This window comes from Crinia signifera, chromosome 12 (assembly GCF_055691185.1).
Source record: "Crinia signifera chromosome 12, ASM5569118v1, whole genome shotgun sequence".
Taxonomy (NCBI): Eukaryota; Metazoa; Chordata; class Amphibia; order Anura; family Myobatrachidae; genus Crinia; species Crinia signifera.
In genome coordinates, this window is record NC_139228.1 from 35626428 (window position 1) to 35653656 (window position 27229).

The 27229-nt window shown below is 40.9% G+C and overlaps 2 protein-coding genes across 2 annotated transcripts in view; both read right to left on the minus strand.

Annotated features, from left to right (window-relative positions):
• The window catches only part of LOC146049924 (zinc finger and BTB domain-containing protein 25-like), a 41040-nt gene extending 35899 nt beyond the window's left edge, over positions 1-5141 (minus strand). The window contains exon 1 of the mRNA XM_083166607.1: positions 5019-5141. The gene's annotated coding sequence lies outside the window, so the exon portion shown is untranslated. The remainder of the gene's footprint in view (positions 1-5018) is intronic.
• On the minus strand, positions 344-5154 carry LOC146049923 (zinc finger and BTB domain-containing protein 25-like). The gene is made up of 3 exons (XM_083166606.1): positions 5019-5154; positions 3859-4114; positions 344-1833 (listed from the first exon to the last, which is right to left on the minus strand). The coding sequence occupies exons 2-3, from the start codon at positions 4029-4031 to the stop codon at positions 750-752; spliced, it is 1257 nt and encodes a 418-aa protein (XP_083022732.1). The 5' UTR covers positions 4032-4114; positions 5019-5154; the 3' UTR covers positions 344-749.
• Positions 5155-27229: the final 22075 nt, after the last annotated feature.

A 27229-nucleotide genomic window follows, 5' to 3' on the forward strand; every position in this document is an offset into this window, starting at 1 on the left:
GTAAAAAGAATGCAGCCAGTATTTACCTTGCACAGAAACACAATAACACACAAATCTAACTCTCTCTATACATATTGAAGCTGTTTTGAAGCAAAGGGCGGTCATGTCAAATATTGATTTTATTTTCTCTTCTGTTCGTTCACTTTGTATTTTGTTCATTGATAGAAATAAACTATTAACACTTCGATTATTATTACATTTTTTTTAAACATTCTTAGTTTGTAAACCTTTTTTCCACACCTGCCTCAACTGTTTGCACAGTATTGTATGTACGATAGTGGTTTCTGGAACTACAATACCCATACGGATTACTCGTTACCTAAGAAGTTGCCATTCAGGAGTGTTAAATATTGCCAACATTTAGTTTATTTCTGGAAACTGTATGCAAAAATCACATTGGTAAACAAGCTTGTGACAAATACATCACATTACTTCTTGAACAATATACAGTACCAGTGAATAACACAGATGATATACAATAGAGATCTGAAGGTTCGGTTTTACCTGGATTGACTCCGTTTTCAAACTTGGATCTTATTGGCTATCAGCTGTCACATGTTTTGTATATCCAATAAGATCCCTCTTTGAGAACAGAGTAATCCAGATAAAAATGGAACCAGCACATCTCTAATATATAAACAGCGCTGAGATCCATCTAAACAGTATTATTTAGAACAAGAAAAAAAAAGGAATATTTTCTAATAAAAAACTAACACAATATAAAAGTCCCATATAAATATATATATATATTATTCGAGTAGAACAGATTCCACATTTTCCTGTGAAGTTGTTGATTCAATTTCTCCCAAAAACTCTGGTGTTTCCACCATTGTGTCGGGTTCTTTCTGGGAATTATCAGTCATGCTGTTACTGTAGTTTTGTGAAGTCTTTTCCATTGAACTACCAAACCTTTGGTATCTGTTTAACTTGTGTGGCTTTGTTTTGTGTGTGTATAAGTGTTCCAGCAACAGGCTCCTTCGTACAAATCTATGACCGCACACCGTACAGCTGAACTTTCTCTTCCGCAAAAATGAAAAATTTAACTCTGTTGCCTGTTCTGCCTGGTTTGCGTTTTGAAGGGGCTCATCAATTCTGTTTAGGAGATAACCCCCAACATGGCAGCTCTCATCACTCTCTAGGTTTTCAAGAATAGGGCGGACTTCACCGAGATCGTCACTTTCTAGGATGGATGTGGGGACCCCAAATGGAAGAGCCTGAGATACATGGATATGCAAGTGGTCTCGAAGCGTAACACGAGACTCAAAACGTTCACCACAATAGTGGCATGAGAATGCTCTGCTGACCGCATTATTGAAGGAGGACTCTAGCTCTTCTGGAGATGGCAGGGATTGGTGTGGAGATCTTTCAGGATCACAGGTCTCCTGCTTTATAGATCTTGCAGCCTTCTGAATATCTTCTAATGATTTCACTGTGGAGTCAACCTGACCGGGAAGATGCGAGCTTCGCTGATCTGAACCTACTCCTTCAAGTCCGATGGCGAGAGACAGCTGTAATTGAGGATGCTCTCCTTGTGGGGGAGGTCTGGTCGCACTTGGTGGGTTGTTTCTCAGAGTAATGGTCTCCTTTGGTGCTTTCTGAGTGCTTGAGATCTGGATCCCATATAAATTTGAGGATTGTACAGGTTCTGATGGTAATGCTGGAGTTGGTTCACTGGGATGCGTCGGCAGAAGATTGGCATGGAGAAATTTAACTCCTTCCTCCAATCGGAAATGATCCACATTTTGTTTGGGGTTTTTCCCTGTGTACATGACATGTAAAAGGTAGCTGAAAATGTCTGGCTGGATGTCGGTCGGCTGGATCTTAATGCATTCGCTATGGGAGAAAACAAAACAGATATATTGTGAAAAGAATGCAACACAAAATATTAAAACATTTCTATCATTCAATGCAAAAACAGGCAATACAAACACACAGTCTAGTACACTAAAAGAGTATACACATAATAAAGATGTTTTATCTTTTCTCCATATACCAAGGGGCTGATTCTTAGTCAGGCGCTGCTACAACTGCTTTAGCAGCTTTTGATGCGAATGCCAATTTCAGCCCTTCGTCTGGTGTACAGCCATGTGTCTGACTGCACAGGGGCAACATTTTTTAGCAGCAGTAGTCATGAGAGGAGACGCTTATAAAAGTTTGAGGATGCAGTGGCAGCCATTTTGTTAGGGAGGCATTGGCAGGATTATGGCAGTAGCAGTATGAAACCCCTGACAAAAAGCAGTTAGTGTGGCATAATTGGGGTATTACTGTGTGGGGCATAAATTTGATACAAGGGGCATTACAGTCTGTGTAAGGCATGATCCGATAGGGTGCAAGTCTTTCTGCAAGGCCACGCCCATTGCAGTGAGACCACACACTTTTTAGGAGTGTGGCCCATTTTTCAGTGTACGCACTGGGAGCCAAATTTTCTAGTAACATCCTTGCGCAGACACTGTGGCACATGCTTTTCGCGACTTTTTCGGGATTTAGATAAATGTATGGTTGAAAAAAACTTTGCCAAATTAGGGGAACATCGACACTGCAATTTGTGTACCAATTTCATCATTACTGTGTATCTATGGTAAATAATGAAATATTCTAAAATAAAGAATTTTAAATGTTGCACAAATGAAAAAAATAAATAAAATAAAAACTCTTACACTGTACTGTACATAAATCTTGTCTAGATCACCCATCATTAAGAAATGGTATACTATACTGGAATAGTGCATCTGTGCTACATGTTCCACCCAAATATGGGAATCAGAGGTCAATGGAATAATAGCGTGGTAGGTCACCTTACATCGTTTGCCTACAATTTAGATCCCTTGCTTCATTCGGGATGTGAATTGAAAGGTCTACTGCAGGCAAACTGTGGCCCTCCAGCTGTTGTGAAACTACACATCCCAGCATGCCTTGCCATATTAAAAAATATGTGGCAATGCATGATGGGACTTGTAGTTCCACAACAGCTGGAGGGTCATAGTTTAGACATGCCTGGTCTACTGTGTCTAGGTAGACAAAAGGACGACCTGCAATAGGTCGACACATAAAAAATGTTGACATAGACAAAGGGCCTCGTTCAGACTTAATCGCAGGGCAAATTTGTTCTCAAAATGGACATAACCGTGCCGCACCGCAGGTGGGGCTGATGTAACATGTGCAGAGAGAGTTAGATTTGGGTGGAGTGGTTTGCAAAATGAAACCTAAAAGCAGTGTAAAAATAAAGCCGGCAGTATTGACCCTGCACAGAAACAAATTAACTCCCCCAAATCTAGTCACACACTAGTCAGTATTGCTGTTTGAGCTGCTTTCAGCTCAAAATCGGCTAGTGTGTATGGCCATTGTGTATGGGCGGAATGATTTTTGTGACCATCGCTAGCCATACACGCTGTGAAAAAAAAACCCTAATGTGTATGGACCTCAACTCCCTCTGCACAGGTTACAGCTGCCCCACCTGCAGTGCAGCATGGTTTTGGCCCAAAAGGTGGACATGCAACAGGTAAACATGGTCAAAAGGTCAACACAAGTAAAAGGTCGACATGACTTTTGCACAATTTTTTGTGTCAATGTCGACATGGACCCCCAATTAGTGTACCGTGTCGCTCGCCATGCTTCGAGCCTGGGGCATCCCTTGCCAGTCTTTACGTTCACAATTGTAGTCCACATGGATGACAGGGTACAGAAAAAAAGGCCAATATTGAAAATAAGTGTGAAAAATGCATGTTGACCTTTCCATGTGTCAACCTTTTGACCATGTTGACCTTTTACCTCTGTCAACCTCTTGCATGTAGACGACCAGGAGGGAAGGCAAGTACGTAAACACGCAGCAAAATGTAAAAGGAAAATCCATCTTCATACCTGGTCTGATGAATGAAGATCATCTTGAAATAGTTTGAAAAGGCGGCAAGGACGGCTCTGTGAGCTTTAAAATACACGTCACCGATGGCTACGGTACAGTCACAGAGGAAGCCAAACTCCCGCTGCATATTCAGCTGCTGGAGCAGCACCAGGCTGTGACTAGACTGCTCCATGTTGTCAAATATTATATCCAAACAATCCAGACCCTTATCCTATTACATTAAGGTATAGGCTCGTTTATCTAGAAATCCGGGCTCTAGAAAGGAAACCAGAAAACAAAATGTAACAAATGGGTGCTTATCACGGGGAGGAGCTCTGCTAAACAAAGGGCGGGCACTAGTGTAGAGTCAGGAGTGGGCGTGCAGGTAACCAGTAGGTGGGCAGTGGTTAGTGGGCAGCAACAGGAAGTGGCTGTGTAATGGCCAGCCTCCGCTAACCAGGTTAGAAATCCCAGGTAAGAGCGGTTTCCACTACTCTTTACCCAGGAAAGACCTGCAAAACCCCTGCTCCTTACACAGGTACAAGTGTCAGGTCACTTTCCCCTGGATTTTTACCTTGTCACCATTTCCACTGAGCAGAGTCCCCGGTCGACCCAAGATTTTTGGCCACTGATAAAGGGATCTCAAGTAGACCAGTGGTTCTCAAGTACCCCCAACATGTTCATGTTTTCTAGGTCACTCAGCAGGGACACAGGTGCACTCATTACTCACTGACACATTTTATAAGATCCACAGGTGGAGCTAATTATTTCACTTGTGATTCTGTGTGGAGACATGGAAAACGTGCACTGTTGGGGGTAATTGAGGACCAGGGTTGGGAACCACTGATGTAGACAACCCATAAGTATGTAAGTCACCTCAATCAACTGTCTTTTTAATTGATGGCACCAGCTGGCACAAGTAACTGGTCGCACAATACTTTTCATGCTGTTCCTGCCCAAACAGATCAGGGTAATACATGCAAAGCAGCTAAACTATTAGACACATAAGGAAAATGTGCGAGAAGCACTCAGGGAGGGGTGAGCAGAAATAAACTGGCTCCTGTTGTAATCAAGCTCGAACAGAGTAACAATGGAATTGCTCCTTTGAGCACAGGGCTCCCTACAAACAATTGAATTCCCCCCAATATGACTCTGTATTTAGATTATGATTCTATATTACCAATTCTCTTAGAGATCCTTAGAAGACTCGTCGTCACTTTTACCGATGACAAATGAATCACTGTAGACTGCATGACCATTTGTCAGTCCGGCTCTGTCGTGGAGGAACTTTAACTTCAAAAACTGTGCACACCAACCTGCCACAAAGAAGACTGAATCAGCAATAACACCACAAGAGTTTGGACAGGTTTGTGCTGCTGGAGAGATACATTCAACATTGTGCATGCACTTCAGTTACAGCCTTCGGGCCAGATTCTCTAAGCTTCAAAAGTGATAAAATAGAGAGTGATAAACAGCCAGCCAATCAGCTCCTGCCTGACATTTTTCAAACACAGTCTGTGACATGGCAGGTAGGAGCTGATTGGCTCGCTGTTTATCACTCTCCATTTTATCACTTTTAAAGCTTTTTTTTTTAATGGAGTTTTTATTTGTGAAAAAGAGCTCTCAGCCAATCAAAGAACGGCCGGTCATTTGACAGGTATTTTAAAAATCTAATAGCCGCCACTGCGCGTCCCGTCCCCGCTGCTGCTATTTGTTATCACATGCCCGGCCAGGTAAGCCAGCAGCACTCGCCGCACCCGGCACCACGTCCCCTCCCGACTCCCGCAGCGCTGCTGATATATATGAACATCACCGCCCGGCCAGGTCAGCACTCCCTGGCGCTCAGGGACCCGCTGCCCGCCCCACTGCTCCCCCTGATGAGAGCACCGCCGCCCCCTGCCCCCCGACATGTGATAAATCGCAAGCGATTTATCACATGTCAAATTTGGCTCATCAAGTGCCAAATTGTGTGTGAGCCTCCCGGGCGGCTCACAGGAGAATTGGGTCCGACTTGTCTTAAGGACATGTCGGCCTAATGTATGGGGGCCTTAAGAGTTTTAAACAAAGACAATGGAGTAAGAAATGATTAATACATTGGATAATTTTTATGCTTTGAGTGAGGAAATGAAGCTTTCTCGGTGCCAGCACCAACTAGATGGCACCCGACGAAGCAATAGTAGTGTTGCTTAGTTCTGGTGCCCACAGCAACTGGGTCTGACATTAGTGTTATGTTGTTTGCTTTTTTTGATGGTCGGGTAACTAGTTTGCATATAATAAAATAAGAAGAAGCTGCAAGCCAGAGTAATCATTATTTCAAAGAATTTTACTCGTCACCATTCAGGATTTTCTTACACATTTCAGACGTTCACCTTTGTAGGCCATAATATATAGACTGCAGCACTGAAATCTATTATTGGTTATTTCTCTATTCACTTTGCTCATAACCTAATGAATAACTTACCATACTGGTCAAGAGTAAGGCCAGTGATTTAAAGTTCCTTTACACCTGTGGGATCTCTCAGTGTTTTAGTTACATCACGTGCATTTAATTTGTTAAATGTAGGCTATTGTGCTCTTACCAACACAAACAGCTGAGTCAGAAGCACAATAAACACATGAGAAATAGCACATGCTGCAGTCCAGGGATGGCCATTGACGCTATTGCCATTGATGGTAACATACTATCTGATGTATGACCATCGATGGTTTTAACTATTGATGGCCATACCTTTTATTGACTGACTGGCCTGTGGGCCAATCAGAACATGTGGGCAGGCCGCTTTACAGGTGTCAGGGGTGGAGCTATGATCCCTGTCCCAGTCACGTGAGTGAGGGAAAAAAAAAAAAATTATTCGGCTATGCTTTGACATCGATGGAGACAAACCATCTGGTTCTCCCTCATCAATGGCAAAACTATTCTATATCGGTCATAAACCATCGATGATTTTGAATCCCTCAGCACCCTAACACTTTCAATTTGTAAAGCGCAACGGAATCTGCTGCGCTATATAAGAAACTGTAAATAAATAAATAAATGTAACGTTACAGTGGCACACTATACTTGGAATGGCATGACTGACTGCTCAGATCTATTTTTAAGGCACATATAATTCATTAAGTGTGCGACTAGTTACAAGCCCGTCAAAATGACTTAATAATATTAACGCCGGCAGCTGTGAATGTCTGCACAAAGCAGTACTTGTACTGCTAAGTTGGGCACCAACTAGTGACCGCCATCAGGCAAAACACTTGAATTCCGCCACAGAATTTAGCTGCCCATCTAGTGAGATATGGCCCTTTTTCATAGGATTTAGGGGGTTATTCACATTTTTTCGGTCCTCCGTGCATTCGCACGGAGGATCAATGTTGCGCGTCTGCGCAGACATATGGTGCGTGCACCCATTGGCGAACTTTCGGTTCACCGGGTGCACGCACCCATGGCGGTGTGCGGGGGGGCTGCCCCATTACCATATAGGAACGCCCAGCGTTCTATGGGCGTTCTCATGGTAATGAGGCGGTGACGCTGGTGTGGGGGGCAGGCAGCTGACATCCCCGGATGTCAGCTGCCCGCCCATATCTGAGCCAGCGTGCACGCATAAGTGACTTAAGAGTCACATTTATATGCGTGCACGCACATCTTTCAATGGTCGCCGACCAGCGAAAGATGTGGGCGGTTCCCAAGGCATACAAAAGGATGTTTATGCAAAACAATTTGCAGCCTGTGCAGGCGTACCTGCACTTCGAAGGGTAGGCGATTATTCTCCGGGCGTGGTTTGGTGGACTCGCAAGGCTGCGAATTCACAGCCTTGCGAATCAACCAGAATAACCCCCCTAGACCCATCAGGCTGATAAATCATGTTAAGTGTCACATCATATATGTTTTACCTCCAATTCTGATGTGCAGTCCAGCTCGCATCAGACTGGATACAGAGATAGTCATGGCTGCCACAATGATTTGTCAGATCCTGCAGCCATGTCTGGAATTGCATATGATACAGCGTATGCAAAAAAAAAAAACATGCATAAGGCGTATCGTATGCAACCCAGCTGTCCTCGAATGGTCACGTGATTTGGCAGGGTATCGCGTGCAATACTGTACCTGCACTAGTGGATGGGAGCCTCTAGCATTTTATTATCTAGAACAGACCATGGAAGCACAGAAGTGAAATGCCCATAGGACAGGGCATTACAGCCTCCTGAAAATAGGAACACTTTTATACCAGCAAGCCGGGTCGCACCCAGTATTTTAGCTCGAAGCCAGGTGCAACTTGGTTGGTGACGCCTTTTAAGGTGGCCATACACTACTGCGGACCCCTCTTGTCCGATGTACACTGGACCTGAGGGGGATATCAAACACACCCAATTTGGGCTGATTTCTTTGCCCAATACCAGATCGTGTGAAATCCCCCCAAATCAGAGAAGTGTATGGGCACCTTTAGACTGGCTTTTCTATTGCAGTGAATGGGTCCCATCAACCCGGGCTACCCATTTATACTGCACAGCGATCCGTGTTGAATCCGTGTTCAACCCTGAGTGCTTGCCAGTTTAAATTCCCGGGTCAGTCCGTTTACACCACCTGCAAACCCAGATTTTGAGCACTTTCATGCAAAACCCCTGGTTTTCAGGGCTGGTGTAAATGGGGTATTAGTAAATAGCTGCATTAATTCCGAGAACAGTCCAATGGCAAAGACCGTGCAGCCAGGAAGGTCTGACACACACACAACATGGCATAACATACAGGGTACATGCAGCCCCCCAGGTAAGGGGAACATGCCACACATAGGACAGTCACGTTGCCCCAGCAGCAACATAGTAGTGCAGCAGGGACAGGAGCAGCCTGGGGGGAGCGGGGCTCTATTCATATTCCCGGAACAACTCGTTGGTCACCCGGCAATAGCACTGGCGCTCGGCCGGGTTCGAGTAGCGGGAGAACGGCTTCCGGTGTACAGCGGCATCTCCTCCTATCAACACTGCGGAGAAAGCAGCAGATGAGCGAGTAACGCAGGGCGGGGACCGGCGGCGGTGAGCCAGGGAGACCGCACGGCGCGCGCAGCTCTCTCTCTCCAGGCCCGGCCCGCCGCCGGGCACTTCCGGTTGTTGCGGAGCCGGGAGTGAGTGGTGGAGGAGGAGGAGGTCCGGTAGGCGGGACTCGGAGCAGGGAGCGCTGAGGCGCTGCGCCGGGTACCTGATGTCGCCGCTGTCGGTGCTAGGCGGTAGAGGGATCTCTCGACTCTTTTTCCCTATTGTGTTCATTCCCCGGCATGCGCCTGAGCACTGTGCTCCTATTGGTGCAGCCCGGGCTGTGTGGTGGGAGGGGTCATGCTGCTGGACATGCGACCCGACCATTCCAGATCTGATCTGACATCTTACATGCACCAGTACATACATAAATGCGTCAATGGGAAATCTCACAATGTACTCTTAAAACACACAGGGGGAAATGTACTAAGATGTGTATTCTACTTCACATGTGATGTTGCTATGGGCAACCAATCAGATCCTGTCTACTATCTTCTAGGGTGCTAAATAAATAAGTAGATTCTGATTAGTTGCCCATAGGAACATCACATGTGAAGTAGAATACACATCTTAGCAAATTTCCCCCACAATGCATTACACAACATTGTGTGTTTCTACCTGAAAAAGTTCGGTACTTGTTTCCTAGCACGGCGCCCGTCGGGTCCCATCGCATACCATAACTTAAGGTATGCGATGGGACCCGATCAGACCCGACCAACCCGATTTTCGGGCTTAAAATAAGTTTCTGTACAATTAAAAAATCGGTCGCATCGCATGCCATTATATGGCATGCGATACGATGTGACGCGACCGACCTGATTTTTACATTGGACCCAATGTTAAATGGTCCCTGAGACCTGATTTTACATTGGGCCCAATGTTAAATGCCCCCCAGACCCGATTTTTAATTGTATACCCACCCTGATGGTTAATTACTATGTCAAATGCCCCCCCCCCCCCATTATTAACGCAACACCACAATCAATGTGAACCCGAAGCGTGGTGAGTGCAGCGAGCCCGCGAGGGGCGGCGGTACGCGTCCTCCGACCTTTTCATACCCCCACTATCCACGTCGGCGTGGAGTTGATTTTATATAGTGTGGCGAGCGCAGGGAGCCACCGAGCCCGAACCGTGGCGAGTGCAGCGCGCCCCGCGAGGGGACGCGTAATACGTGTGAAGAAATGCGCTCGCCATGCTTCGGGCTCGGTGGCTCGCTACGCTCACCACACTATATAAAATCAACTCCACGCCGACGTGGATTGTGGGGGTATGAAAAGGTCGGAGGACTCGTACCGCTGCGCTGGCCACGCTTCGGGTTGACGTTGATCGTGCCATGGCGTTAACAATGGGGGGGCATTTGACATAGTAATTACCCATCAGGGTGGGTATACAATTAAAAATCGGGTCTGGGGGGCATTTAACATTGGGTCCAATGTAAAAATCGGGTCGGTCGCATCGCATATGCCGCACACCGTGATGCCCATTATACATATGACGCACACCGTGATGCTCCATTATACATATGACACATACCGTGATGCCCCATTATACATATGCCACATATCGTGATGCCCCATTATACATATGACGGTACTTGTTTAGTTTCACGGCGGCAGCATGGCCGAAGCTAGCCCCGCAAGGGGACTCAGACGCACGGCCGCTGCCGCCGTGAAACTAAACAAGTACTCATATGACACACACCGTGATGCCCATTACACATATGCCCCACACCTTGATGCCCATTACTTCCAGGTGCGGCGCTCACCAAACTATCTAAAATAAAGGAAATTAACTCTATGCCAACATAGATAGTTCATACCCCTACTATCCACGTTGGCATAGAGTTGATTGTAGATAGCGTGGCGAGCGCAGCGAGACACTGAGCCTGCAGCGTGGGCGAGCGAAGCGAGCCCCGCATGGGGATTCAGATGTACGGCCGCTGCCGCCGCTAAACTAAACTAGTACCCATATGACACACACCGTGATGCCCATTACACATATGCCCCACACCTTGATGCCCATTACACATATGCCCCACACTTTGATGCCCATTATACTTATGCCCCACACATGATGCCCATTATACATATGTCCATTATACATATGCCCATTATACATATGCCCCACAACGTGAAGCTCCATTATACAAATGTCCCACAGCGTGGCGCTCCATTAAACATATGCCACACACATGATGCTTATTATACATATGCCACACACCATGATGCTCCATTAAACATATGCCACACACATGATGCCCATTATACATATGACCCACAGCTTGATGCTCCTTATTAATGAGCATCAAGGTGTGGGGCATATGTATAATGGGCATCATGTGTGTGGCATATGTTTAATGACTCATGTCCATTATACATCAGGAGGTATGCAGGCTGGAGTCAGACACAGTTTTAAAATGAAACATCGATTACCAGATGCAGGGAGATGATTAAGAGGAGCAGCAGCGTTGACGGCATGTCATGAGGCATAAGGGAAGGAGGAGGAATAAAGCGCGATTTCTAGCGCTGGGGATGGGAAGGCAAGTGCTGCTGTGTGCTGTTCCTCACTTGGCGGCAGGAGGTCAGATAGTGACCTCCTGCCGCTCCACCGTCGGGAAGAGCTTCATCGCTTGGCGGCAGGAAGTCACTATCTGACCTCCTGCCGCCAAGCGAGTAACCGCTACACAGCGGCAGCCCGGCAGGAGGTAAAGTAACTGGCAAGCTACCACTGAGCACCTGGCGAGCGCCAGCGACGGGTTGGTGAACCCGGCCCTATTACATTTGGCCATGATACTGTTTATCCTTTAGAATGGAGATTGTAAGGTTGAGTTCTATTGTGTGAACACTAGGTGGAGCGCTTCTTAACAAAGCTGAGAAAAGCAGTTACAAAGCAGAAACCTAGAACATTGGGGCCAATTCTGACTGGCTCGTAGCAGGCTGAATTGGGCCCCTTCCTTGATGTATGGGGTTTGCACATGCGCCTTTATGCGTCTATGTTCAGACGGCCACTGATGGGCCATCCATTTTTTTGAAAATGTTTTTTTAAAGTCTGCCTCCCGCCGCTGACTACCGCTGCCTGCCAGTCCTCCTGCCGCCTGCTCTGCTACACCGCCGCCCGCCAGCCCTCCTGCCACCCACCAATCACTGTATTGCGAGCGATCATATGTGGTTAAAAACTGCATGCAATTGCACATGCAATGTGATAAGTATTATGTGCAACACATAATATTTATCAACGCCAAATTTGACCAGCAAGCCCGCGCATTGCGCCGGGTGACACATTCGATGTGCATACAATCCTATGATTCATCGCACCAATGTGGTCGAAATTGAAGGATTGTATGAAATATCACACTAGTGTATGGGCACCGTTAGGGAGAGAGAGCGACCTTTGTTTGCTTGTCTTATAACAAGGGAAAAATCAGTTTTGAACTGTTTAATAGCTACACGTTCAGCTTTGTTAGGATAATCATAACTATTTTTTGATTGAGATTGGGAACAGATTGTTTTAAAGTCATCTAATGTCATTTTTATTTTTATTTATTTATTTTTATTTATTTATTTATTCTTATTTGTTTTTATATATTATTATTTCTTATCGTTATACTGTATATATTTTAGTTTATGGAAAGTCTAAAAACTGCTTATTAACATTAATCTCATCTCTCGCTATTGTTTTTTTGCTTTTCTCTGTACTAATATGAATTAAACATTTATTATAGCTTATGTTGAGAGAAAAGCAAATCAGTTTAAGTGTGATGCACTCCTAATTCACAGAAATGTCAAAATTTGACTAAAATTCAAATTTGTCTTTATTAAATATTACAAAGAAATTATAATGGTAAGTATCACTTACAGGTCATCATTATGTATTGTTAGTAATCTCAAATTTTATTATTTATCAAATAATGCTTGACCCGATAATATGTTTCCCTGTATCAGGGATAATAGTGGCGAAATTTTTTAAAATAAGATAATAGATATAGAGAAAAAGAAATTAGTAGAAAAGTTTAAAATTAGTCTCTGTTGTCCGTTAGTATAAAGTATTGATAAGACGGTTCCTGTTACTGTTTCAGGTAAGTATGGTGCAATCTATTGGCTGAAATGTAATCAGTACATGGGTTTTATTCCCAAATCTGTAACTAATATCATTTTATATGGGGTAATCTCCCCGTTAGTGCGGAGTCTATATTCGCTAAAGATAACACATTATCTATATTGCTGTCACAATAAAATATATGCTAAATTGCTATTGATAGCGTTGTTACTGTATAGTACGTACATGTGCTGTTGTGATCACACGTATGCGATACCTTAGCACTCAAGTGGGCTCAAATAACATGTGTATAACGCGATTAATATTTATCCCTCCTTCTCAGGGAGTTATTAGGACTGTTAACATGTATATGTTGTAATCTCGAGTACTCAAAAATTTTTGTGGATATCTTATAGGAAAATGGGTGGTGACCTGCCGTATGGCCTAGTAAACCACTTCTATCTTCAAATCCTATCAGTCACATATAGAGTCATATACATATAAATAGGAGCATTAATTCACTTTTAATGTGGATGTAGTGAATATCTGTGCTATTTGTTCCGTATCTCCCTGTGCCTGTATCTGACAGGTATTGGGTGAGATACACCTTGCACATTTATTCTTATATTGCTCATATATTATCGCGTTATCAGATATATGTTAGAGCCACATTTACGATTTTTGATTATTGAGCGCTCACAGTTATTTCAAATACTAGGTGATCAGCAGTAGGTTTATAACAAATTGCCCAATCTCTGCTGTATATTTAGCAGCTAATTGTTTATGCAATTTTGGTTCAGATCTGTTCATACAGGCTGGTAAAAGCAAATTGTCTGATCAATACTCAGAGATATTTCTGTAGATTGGTCAGATCAGATTGCCCAGTCTGTACAGTCTGTATTGCAATTCACCACACATGCAATTATCATTTAAGGTATATTCCTGTAGGTTGGTCGATTAATGCCCGTTCTGTGGGAGATAATTTCTCTAGCTGCCAGCTAAAAATTAGCAATACATGCAGGTTATTAAACATGAATCAGTGCCATTTTATTTGACAATTAGTGTTATCAATTATTAAGCGAATAATTTAAGGCTTGTATATGCGCCCGCATTGATAGACTTCTCTAGTGTGATAGTTGTATTCCAGAACACTTCTGAGATATATACGCGCCGGAGCGCTCTCAGTAAAGTGAACGGCTCACAGTCCACGCTGACCGGGATCGGGTCACTGAGCTCTGCTTGTGCTGCAGCGTCTCAGATGCACCCCGCTGTCCCGACTGACACAGCCGCTGCGGTAAGCGCTTGTTACACGTCGCGTATTTAGAGACAAAGTTACAGATACATCATTATATTTCAGTACATTTCAATACATTTCAACCAATTAGTAACGGTTACAACAGAGCGAGATGCCGATGCGCATTTCGCCTGTGTCGGCTTTTTCAAGGCTGACCTAAGTAGCTGGCCCGCCTCTATTAGGCTGTATTTATAGGGGGAGAGATCCCAATGTGGGTGTGTTAATTCACAACCAATCTCAGTCTTGATTAGTGTCTTTTCAAATTTCAAAGATGTTGATAGGTCCAATGTCATTTCACGTATATAAATCCCTAAGATTGGCAGTTCCTCATACTGCCATACAGACCTTGCAATTTGGTCAGAACAGAATTGGATATATTTATCCGCGCTGTTAATTCTATTCCTTGGTACAATACATTGTTATACCACAGCCCTACTATCTATATATATGAGAATGCATTCATTCCTTAGTTGCTTATCAAAGAACATTTTTCCTTACGTGTATAATTGTGTACACCGTACCTCTGTTATAATGGAAACATTTATTATTGCATACTTAGTTATTCTTGAGTGATACATAAGTAGTGTATATAAAGATGAAGTTTTTATAAAAATTTTTAATATTTTAATAAGCGTGTAGTGCTCCTTATAATTATGGATGCGTGCAAAATACCTTTATTTAGAGTGAAAAACGCAGAATAATAAATAATAAAAAATATATCAAATAATACGTGTGTAACCAACAAAAAATATATATAAAGGTGTGTATACAGTTTTAAATGTATCTGTCCGTGTCATAAATGAGCTGTGCTGATAGAGGACATGAAAGAAAAGATAAAACGAAAATAAGTGTCAATCATGAGAATAATTATACTCATAATTCTTACAGTGAATAATTATCAAGTTGTATGGTGCTCAAATCTAGTGTGTATCACTGGTGACTCATGCACATGTCCCTGTAAACCAGGGTTATTTAATGAAAGGGATGATAGACTATTCATATGTTCATACTGTTCATACATATATCTAGGACTTCCTATGATATTCTATTATGTAAGGCTTATCAATAAGGATTATTGGTGATGCATTCATTGTCCTTCCAGTGTATGGGGACAGGTAGAGATATTTTTTTACTTAGAACTTCCATATTCAATTGCTTTTCTGGGTATCATATATACCATCATATGTTAGTTATTTTTAAATTATTTTTAAATATTTTTAAATATGGTTGTAGTCATCTGTGGATGTTCCATGGATAACAGGCATATCTATTATTGTATAGTTATTATTTATATAGCATGCCAACATTGGATCAAAGTACCTGCAAATATTTGTGCACTCATTTTGGCGTCTTCAGGTGTATTACATGCCTGGTTATTTTATTTAGTATACAAAATAAAATGAAGTTTGGAAATGGATAATAATATATTAATTTTTAATATTTATTTTTGGTTAGGATAAATTCTTCCTATCTGGCCTTCTTTTGGCAAAGGTCATTTCCTTTTCAGGGTTAATATACAGATAGATATCACAGAAAGGCAGAGTAGTGGATCTCTTCATTTAATCCGTTTGGTTTTAAACTGTTCATTAGAAAGATATGTTTTGATTCTTTTTTGAGGAGTTCTTGTGTGATGTTGCCTCCTCTAATCCCCAGCGATACTTTCTCCAAACTCATTGCCTTTAGACCTTTAGGGTTACTCATGTGGTATTTCAAGAAGTGTCTGGCCACACTTGTTATTTTTTTCATTTTATCAAGATCTTTTTGTGCATTCTTGATGTTTCCTGTGTGTTCCATAATTCTCTTTTTCCAGGGCCTCTTGGTCATCCCTACATATTTGAGGTTGCAGGGACAGATAAGACAGTAAATTATCCCTGCCGAGTCACAGTTGATAAATTCCCGGATTTTAGTGGTTTGGCCGTATCTGTTGGTGAATTCATTGGTCTCCATCACATATTCACAGGCTTTGCACCTACCACACTTATGGCATCCTGTTGCGGTGGGAGCCTTTTTTGCTTTACGAACAAAGTGGCTTTGTGTTAGTTGGTTTCTTAAATTAGGAGATTTCCTCCAACTACTATATATGCGATCTCCCATGACTGTCTTCAGGTCTTCATCTGTCGTTAGGACATGTCGATGTTTGGTTAAGATCTTGTTAATCTCCCTCCACTCTGTACAATATGTACTGATAAATCTGGGTACAGACTCACTGCTCTTCTTGTGTTTTGGTGTTAATAGAGTAGCCCTTGGTATTTTTTTGGCTGCTGAATATGCTTGTTTGAGCAGTTTGTTGCTATACCCCCTCTGAAGGAGCCTTTCCCGTAGTTCTTGCGCTCTCAGTTCAAAAATCTCTTCTTCTGAACAATTCCGTCTCAGACGGATATACTCCCCTTTGGGTATCCCTTTGAGGGTTGCTGGTAGGTGCGAGCTGGTCTTGTGGAGTATGCTATTCGTAGCTGTCTCTTTTCGATAGATATCGGTGATCAAATTATTACTGTCTGTTTTCTTAATTTTCAAATCCAGGAAAGAGATTTCTTGACTGCTGATGCATGTAGTCAGTTTCAAGTTGAGAGGATTGTCATTCAGATTTGCAATCATTTCTTCAAGGAGATCCTTAGGGCCTTCCCATATAATGAGAATATCATCGATAAATCGATACCATCCTACAATGCATTCTGTGTATTTATCATGATTAGCATTAAAAACCCATTCCTTCTCCCACCAACCTAGATATAGATTTGCGTAGGTCGGGGCACAGGTACTACCCATCGCGGTCCCGCGAACCTGCAGGTAGTACCTGTCGTCGAAGGTGAAGAAGTTGTGGGTTAGGACGTATTCGAGAAGTTCCAGGATGAATTCGTCTATGGCCTCAAATTTTCTCATTTTGAGGAAATACTTCGTCGCCGCAATTCCCCTTTCATGACTGATGCTTGTGTATAGCGATTCAACGTCGCATGTACACAATAGGGTATTTTCCAGCACGTGTACTCCTTCTAATTTTCTCAAAACGTCCATGGAATCACGAATATACGATGGAAGTTCAGTCACAAACCTTCTTAAATAATGATCCACAAATGTACTCGCTTTCTCGGTTAAGTTGGATATACCGGATATGATAGGTCTCCCACTCGGATTCATTCTATTTTTGTGAATCTTGGGTAACATGTAAAATGTAGACATTTTAGGGTTATTGGCCTCCAAGAATTCAAATTCAGCCTTCGAGATGATACCCTTCTTAGACGCATTATTAATCATTCTCTCATATTGAATTGAGAAGTTGGCAGTGGGGTTAAAAATTAGTTTTTTATAGGTCGAGATATCAGAAAGTTGCCTGTTGGCTTCTCTAATGTACATCTCTTTATCCCAAAGAACAATGTTCCCCCCTTTATCAGAGGGTTTGAACACTGTATCATCCCACTTCTGCATGTCTCTTAAGGCTGTCTGTTCTTCTCTGCTGATGTTAGAGCAATGTCTAATAGGTTTATGGATGTAAAGATTATCCAGGTCTTGGGAGACCAATTCTGTGAATATTTGTACTTGTGGGCATATTTGTGACTGTGGAGTAAAGGTCGATTTTTTCCTCAAAGGTTTTAATAGAAGTGTGTTATCATCCCATTTTGTGTCCTCTCTTTCTGCTTCGAGATCTTCCAGTATTCTAAGGGCCTGTGCATCACCTTCATCCAATTCTGTGATGGATTGTAATGATTCTCCCTCCTCTTCTCTTTTGGTAAAGAATTTTTTTAATAATAGTTTGCGGGCATACAGTTGTACATCTTTTTGTATGGTAAATCGATCCATCTGGTTGTCAGGGGAGAAGCTAAGTCCCTTAGAGAGAACACTGGTTTGTGCTGGTGTCAATATCCTTTGAGTTAAATTGATGATTTGTAATTCGTCTTTTTTCAGAATCTCCGAGCTTGTCTCCTGTTTCGTTGCGGGTATCTCTCCCAATCTCTTCTCTCTCTTTTTCTTATGTTTCTGTCCTCCTCTCCTGTTTTTCTTGTGCTGTCCGGTCCCCGGTCTCCCTCCCGTGTTGTTGTACCCTGTCCTAAAAAATGAGCCCTATGCCACTTATTAGAAGGGACGGGATTCGGTTCTTCTCCTTCTGAAGACTCCATTTCAGAAGTACTTATATTAAATGAATTCTCCGGTTCTCTACGTTTATATTTGTCATTCCATTTATACACTGTATTCTGAATGTAATCTTTTTTATCTCTTTGGAATTTGGATCTTTTTCTCTCTGTGAGTGTTTTTTCAAACTTATCAAGATCTTCTTTGTATTTGGTATAAGTCTTCTGAAATTCCTCTTCTTTCTCTGAGTTTTTGAGTTTATCACTCAATTTATCAATCTCAAGAGTGTATTTTTCCAAATTCCTAGTGTCATGTTTGACAAGTATCCCCATGCATTCTCTGGAGCATTTTAAAAGGGCACTTTCCCACTCTTTCTTCAGATCTTCATCTAATTCGAAAGATGGAAAGAGTTTCGGTCTCAGGCCCCTGGGGGTCATATCGAATTTGATGTAGTTTTCGAAGGTTATCTTGTTCCAATATGCCTTTGTTTGTTTATACAGAATATTTTTCAGATCCATCAGGTCTGTGCTCCAGTGATTTTCTCTGCTATTTGTGGGATTGTCTCCAAAGAGATTACTCGACTCATCATTCCATCTGTCTCTCCTAGTCCCTAAGTCTTTGCTGAGACTGAAATTACTCATCTTGCGGGCTAGTCCTAGGGTATGTCTAAAGATGAGCCTGGGTGATACAATATAAATAATGATCTTAATAGACCGGTATTAGTCTACTGCATGTGCTGGGTCAGATTCGAGTGGTGTGACCACTCTTTACTAAAATTGCGTGTAGAGAGAGTGTGAGAGACCCGCACCATATAAGATATGTCCAATATTTATATAACTCTGTTAATATGTGTGAATGGCAGTAGGCCCACCTATGGGGAGTGTGTTATATATATACACTATCCTCTAGGTAGAGGGTGCTATCACCTGATTAGTAAATATGAACTTATGTTGAGAGAAAAGCAAATCAGTTTAAGTGTGATGCACTCCTAATTCACAGAAATGTCAAAATTTGACTAAAATTCAAATTTGTCTTTATTAAATATTACAAAGAAATTATAATGGTAAGTATCACTTACAGGTCATCATTATGTATTGTTAGTAATCTCAAATTTTATTATTTATCAAATAATGCTTGACCCGATAATATGTTTCCCTGTATCAGGGATAATAGTGGCGAAATTTTTTAAAATAAGATAATAGATATAGAGAAAAAGAAATTAGTAGAAAAGTTTAAAATTAGTCTCTGTTGTCCGTTAGTATAAAGTATTGATAAGACGGTTCCTGTTACTGTTTCAGGTAAGTATGGTGCAATCTATTGGCTGAAATGTAATCAGTACATGGGTTTTATTCCCAAATCTGTAACTAATATCATTTTATATGGGGTAATCTCCCCGTTAGTGCGGAGTCTATATTCGCTAAAGATAACACATTATCTATATTGCTGTCACAATAAAATATATGCTAAATTGCTATTGATAGCGTTGTTACTGTATAGTACGTACATGTGCTGTTGTGATCACACGTATGCGATACCTTAGCACTCAAGTGGGCTCAAATAACATGTGTATAACGCGATTAATATTTATCCCTCCTTCTCAGGGAGTTATTAGGACTGTTAACATGTATATGTTGTAATCTCGAGTACTCAAAAATTTTTGTGGATATCTTATAGGAAAATGGGTGGTGACCTGCCGTATGGCCTAGTAAACCACTTCTATCTTCAAATCCTATCAGTCACATATAGAGTCATATACATATAAATAGGAGCATTAATTCACTTTTAATGTGGATGTAGTGAATATCTGTGCTATTTGTTCCGTATCTCCCTGTGCCTGTATCTGACAGGTATTGGGTGAGATACACCTTGCACATTTATTCTTATATTGCTCATATATTATCGCGTTATCAGATATATGTTAGAGCCACATTTACGATTTTTGATTATTGAGCGCTCACAGTTATTTCAAATACTAGGTGATCAGCAGTAGGTTTATAACAAATTGCCCAATCTCTGCTGTATATTTAGCAGCTAATTGTTTATGCAATTTTGGTTCAGATCTGTTCATACAGGCTGGTAAAAGCAAATTGTCTGATCAATACTCAGAGATATTTCTGTAGATTGGTCAGATCAGATTGCCCAGTCTGTACAGTCTGTATTGCAATTCACCACACATGCAATTATCATTTAAGGTATATTCCTGTAGGTTGGTCGATTAATGCCCGTTCTGTGGGAGATAATTTCTCTAGCTGCCAGCTAAAAATTAGCAATACATGCAGGTTATTAAACATGAATCAGTGCCATTTTATTTGACAATTAGTGTTATCAATTATTAAGCGAATAATTTAAGGCTTGTATATGCGCCCGCATTGATAGACTTCTCTAGTGTGATAGTTGTATTCCAGAACACTTCTGAGATATATACGCGCCGGAGCGCTCTCAGTAAAGTGAACGGCTCACAGTCCACGCTGACCGGGATCGGGTCACTGAGCTCTGCTTGTGCTGCAGCGTCTCAGATGCACCCCGCTGTCCCGACTGACACAGCCGCTGCGGTAAGCGCTTGTTACACGTCGCGTATTTAGAGACAAAGTTACAGATACATCATTATATTTCAGTACATTTCAATACATTTCAACCAATTAGTAACGGTTACAACAGAGCGAGATGCCGATGCGCATTTCGCCTGTGTCGGCTTTTTCAAGGCTGACCTAAGTAGCTGGCCCGCCTCTATTAGGCTGTATTTATAGGGGGAGAGATCCCAATGTGGGTGTGTTAATTCACAACCAATCTCAGTCTTGATTAGTGTCTTTTCAAATTTCAAAGATGTTGATAGGTCCAATGTCATTTCACGTATATAAATCCCTAAGATTGGCAGTTCCTCATACTGCCATACAGACCTTGCAATTTGGTCAGAACAGAATTGGATATATTTATCCGCGCTGTTAATTCTATTCCTTGGTACAATACATTGTTATACCACAGCCCTACTATCTATATATATGAGAATGCATTCATTCCTTAGTTGCTTATCAAAGAACATTTTTCCTTACGTGTATAATTGTGTACACCGTACCTCTGTTATAATGGAAACATTTATTATTGCATACTTAGTTATTCTTGAGTGATACATAAGTAGTGTATATAAAGATGAAGTTTTTATAAAAATTTTTAATATTTTAATAAGCGTGTAGTGCTCCTTATAATTATGGATGCGTGCAAAATACCTTTATTTAGAGTGAAAAACGCAGAATAATAAATAATAAAAAATATATCAAATAATACGTGTGTAACCAACAAAAAATATATATAAAGGTGTGTATACAGTTTTAAATGTATCTGTCCGTGTCATAAATGAGCTGTGCTGATAGAGGACATGAAAGAAAAGATAAAACGAAAATAAGTGTCAATCATGAGAATAATTATACTCATAATTCTTACAGTGAATAATTATCAAGTTGTATGGTGCTCAAATCTAGTGTGTATCACTGGTGACTCATGCACATGTCCCTGTAAACCAGGGTTATTTAATGAAAGGGATGATAGACTATTCATATGTTCATACTGTTCATACATATATCTAGGACTTCCTATGATATTCTATTATGTAAGGCTTATCAATAAGGATTATTGGTGATGCATTCATTGTCCTTCCAGTGTATGGGGACAGGTAGAGATATTTTTTTACTTAGAACTTCCATATTCAATTGCTTTTCTGGGTATCATATATACCATCATATGTTAGTTATTTTTAAATTATTTTTAAATATTTTTAAATATGGTTGTAGTCATCTGTGGATGTTCCATGGATAACAGGCATATCTATTATTGTATAGTTATTATTTATATAGCATGCCAACATTGGATCAAAGTACCTGCAAATATTTGTGCACTCATTTTGGCGTCTTCAGGTGTATTACATGCCTGGTTATTTTATTTAGTATACAAAATAAAATGAAGTTTGGAAATGGATAATAATATATTAATTTTTAATATTTATTTTTGGTTAGGATAAATTCTTCCTATCTGGCCTTCTTTTGGCAAAGGTCATTTCCTTTTCAGGGTTAATATACAGATAGATATCACAGAAAGGCAGAGTAGTGGATCTCTTCATTTAATCCGTTTGGTTTTAAACTGTTCATTAGAAAGATATGTTTTGATTCTTTTTTGAGGAGTTCTTGTGTGATGTTGCCTCCTCTAATCCCCAGCGATACTTTCTCCAAACTCATTGCCTTTAGACCTTTAGGGTTACTCATGTGGTATTTCAAGAAGTGTCTGGCCACACTTGTTATTTTTTTCATTTTATCAAGATCTTTTTGTGCATTCTTGATGTTTCCTGTGTGTTCCATAATTCTCTTTTTCCAGGGCCTCTTGGTCATCCCTACATATTTGAGGTTGCAGGGACAGATAAGACAGTAAATTATCCCTGCCGAGTCACAGTTGATAAATTCCCGGATTTTAGTGGTTTGGCCGTATCTGTTGGTGAATTCATTGGTCTCCATCACATATTCACAGGCTTTGCACCTACCACACTTATGGCATCCTGTTGCGGTGGGAGCCTTTTTTGCTTTACGAACAAAGTGGCTTTGTGTTAGTTGGTTTCTTAAATTAGGAGATTTCCTCCAACTACTATATATGCGATCTCCCATGACTGTCTTCAGGTCTTCATCTGTCGTTAGGACATGTCGATGTTTGGTTAAGATCTTGTTAATCTCCCTCCACTCTGTACAATATGTACTGATAAATCTGGGTACAGACTCACTGCTCTTCTTGTGTTTTGGTGTTAATAGAGTAGCCCTTGGTATTTTTTTGGCTGCTGAATATGCTTGTTTGAGCAGTTTGTTGCTATACCCCCTCTGAAGGAGCCTTTCCCGTAGTTCTTGCGCTCTCAGTTCAAAAATCTCTTCTTCTGAACAATTCCGTCTCAGACGGATATACTCCCCTTTGGGTATCCCTTTGAGGGTTGCTGGTAGGTGCGAGCTGGTCTTGTGGAGTATGCTATTCGTAGCTGTCTCTTTTCGATAGATATCGGTGATCAAATTATTACTGTCTGTTTTCTTAATTTTCAAATCCAGGAAAGAGATTTCTTGACTGCTGATGCATGTAGTCAGTTTCAAGTTGAGAGGATTGTCATTCAGATTTGCAATCATTTCTTCAAGGAGATCCTTAGGGCCTTCCCATATAATGAGAATATCATCGATAAATCGATACCATCCTACAATGCATTCTGTGTATTTATCATGATTAGCATTAAAAACCCATTCCTTCTCCCACCAACCTAGATATAGATTTGCGTAGGTCGGGGCACAGGTACTACCCATCGCGGTCCCGCGAACCTGCAGGTAGTACCTGTCGTCGAAGGTGAAGAAGTTGTGGGTTAGGACGTATTCGAGAAGTTCCAGGATGAATTCGTCTATGGCCTCAAATTTTCTCATTTTGAGGAAATACTTCGTCGCCGCAATTCCCCTTTCATGACTGATGCTTGTGTATAGCGATTCAACGTCGCATGTACACAATAGGGTATTTTCCAGCACGTGTACTCCTTCTAATTTTCTCAAAACGTCCATGGAATCACGAATATACGATGGAAGTTCAGTCACAAACCTTCTTAAATAATGATCCACAAATGTACTCGCTTTCTCGGTTAAGTTGGATATACCGGATATGATAGGTCTCCCACTCGGATTCATTCTATTTTTGTGAATCTTGGGTAACATGTAAAATGTAGACATTTTAGGGTTATTGGCCTCCAAGAATTCAAATTCAGCCTTCGAGATGATACCCTTCTTAGACGCATTATTAATCATTCTCTCATATTGAATTGAGAAGTTGGCAGTGGGGTTAAAAATTAGTTTTTTATAGGTCGAGATATCAGAAAGTTGCCTGTTGGCTTCTCTAATGTACATCTCTTTATCCCAAAGAACAATGTTCCCCCCTTTATCAGAGGGTTTGAACACTGTATCATCCCACTTCTGCATGTCTCTTAAGGCTGTCTGTTCTTCTCTGCTGATGTTAGAGCAATGTCTAATAGGTTTATGGATGTAAAGATTATCCAGGTCTTGGGAGACCAATTCTGTGAATATTTGTACTTGTGGGCATATTTGTGACTGTGGAGTAAAGGTCGATTTTTTCCTCAAAGGTTTTAATAGAAGTGTGTTATCATCCCATTTTGTGTCCTCTCTTTCTGCTTCGAGATCTTCCAGTATTCTAAGGGCCTGTGCATCACCTTCATCCAATTCTGTGATGGATTGTAATGATTCTCCCTCCTCTTCTCTTTTGGTAAAGAATTTTTTTAATAATAGTTTGCGGGCATACAGTTGTACATCTTTTTGTATGGTAAATCGATCCATCTGGTTGTCAGGGGAGAAGCTAAGTCCCTTAGAGAGAACACTGGTTTGTGCTGGTGTCAATATCCTTTGAGTTAAATTGATGATTTGTAATTCGTCTTTTTTCAGAATCTCCGAGCTTGTCTCCTGTTTCGTTGCGGGTATCTCTCCCAATCTCTTCTCTCTCTTTTTCTTATGTTTCTGTCCTCCTCTCCTGTTTTTCTTGTGCTGTCCGGTCCCCGGTCTCCCTCCCGTGTTGTTGTACCCTGTCCTAAAAAATGAGCCCTATGCCACTTATTAGAAGGGACGGGATTCGGTTCTTCTCCTTCTGAAGACTCCATTTCAGAAGTACTTATATTAAATGAATTCTCCGGTTCTCTACGTTTATATTTGTCATTCCATTTATACACTGTATTCTGAATGTAATCTTTTTTATCTCTTTGGAATTTGGATCTTTTTCTCTCTGTGAGTGTTTTTTCAAACTTATCAAGATCTTCTTTGTATTTGGTATAAGTCTTCTGAAATTCCTCTTCTTTCTCTGAGTTTTTGAGTTTATCACTCAATTTATCAATCTCAAGAGTGTATTTTTCCAAATTCCTAGTGTCATGTTTGACAAGTATCCCCATGCATTCTCTGGAGCATTTTAAAAGGGCACTTTCCCACTCTTTCTTCAGATCTTCATCTAATTCGAAAGATGGAAAGAGTTTCGGTCTCAGGCCCCTGGGGGTCATATCGAATTTGATGTAGTTTTCGAAGGTTATCTTGTTCCAATATGCCTTTGTTTGTTTATACAGAATATTTTTCAGATCCATCAGGTCTGTGCTCCAGTGATTTTCTCTGCTATTTGTGGGATTGTCTCCAAAGAGATTACTCGACTCATCATTCCATCTGTCTCTCCTAGTCCCTAAGTCTTTGCTGAGACTGAAATTACTCATCTTGCGGGCTAGTCCTAGGGTATGTCTAAAGATGAGCCTGGGTGATACAATATAAATAATGATCTTAATAGACCGGTATTAGTCTACTGCATGTGCTGGGTCAGATTCGAGTGGTGTGACCACTCTTTACTAAAATTGCGTGTAGAGAGAGTGTGAGAGACCCGCACCATATAAGATATGTCCAATATTTATATAACTCTGTTAATATGTGTGAATGGCAGTAGGCCCACCTATGGGGAGTGTGTTATATATATACACTATCCTCTAGGTAGAGGGTGCTATCACCTGATTAGTAAATATGAACTTATGTTGAGAGAAAAGCAAATCAGTTTAAGTGTGATGCACTCCTAATTCACAGAAATGTCAAAATTTGACTAAAATTCAAATTTGTCTTTATTAAATATTACAAAGAAATTATAATGGTAAGTATCACTTACAGGTCATCATTATGTATTGTTAGTAATCTCAAATTTTATTATTTATCAAATAATGCTTGACCCGATAATATGTTTCCCTGTATCAGGGATAATAGTGGCGAAATTTTTTAAAATAAGATAATAGATATAGAGAAAAAGAAATTAGTAGAAAAGTTTAAAATTAGTCTCTGTTGTCCGTTAGTATAAAGTATTGATAAGACGGTTCCTGTTACTGTTTCAGGTAAGTATGGTGCAATCTATTGGCTGAAATGTAATCAGTACATGGGTTTTATTCCCAAATCTGTAACTAATATCATTTTATATGGGGTAATCTCCCCGTTAGTGCGGAGTCTATATTCGCTAAAGATAACACATTATCTATATTGCTGTCACAATAAAATATATGCTAAATTGCTATTGATAGCGTTGTTACTGTATAGTACGTACATGTGCTGTTGTGATCACACGTATGCGATACCTTAGCACTCAAGTGGGCTCAAATAACATGTGTATAACGCGATTAATATTTATCCCTCCTTCTCAGGGAGTTATTAGGACTGTTAACATGTATATGTTGTAATCTCGAGTACTCAAAAATTTTTGTGGATATCTTATAGGAAAATGGGTGGTGACCTGCCGTATGGCCTAGTAAACCACTTCTATCTTCAAATCCTATCAGTCACATATAGAGTCATATACATATAAATAGGAGCATTAATTCACTTTTAATGTGGATGTAGTGAATATCTGTGCTATTTGTTCCGTATCTCCCTGTGCCTGTATCTGACAGGTATTGGGTGAGATACACCTTGCACATTTATTCTTATATTGCTCATATATTATCGCGTTATCAGATATATGTTAGAGCCACATTTACGATTTTTGATTATTGAGCGCTCACAGTTATTTCAAATACTAGGTGATCAGCAGTAGGTTTATAACAAATTGCCCAATCTCTGCTGTATATTTAGCAGCTAATTGTTTATGCAATTTTGGTTCAGATCTGTTCATACAGGCTGGTAAAAGCAAATTGTCTGATCAATACTCAGAGATATTTCTGTAGATTGGTCAGATCAGATTGCCCAGTCTGTACAGTCTGTATTGCAATTCACCACACATGCAATTATCATTTAAGGTATATTCCTGTAGGTTGGTCGATTAATGCCCGTTCTGTGGGAGATAATTTCTCTAGCTGCCAGCTAAAAATTAGCAATACATGCAGGTTATTAAACATGAATCAGTGCCATTTTATTTGACAATTAGTGTTATCAATTATTAAGCGAATAATTTAAGGCTTGTATATG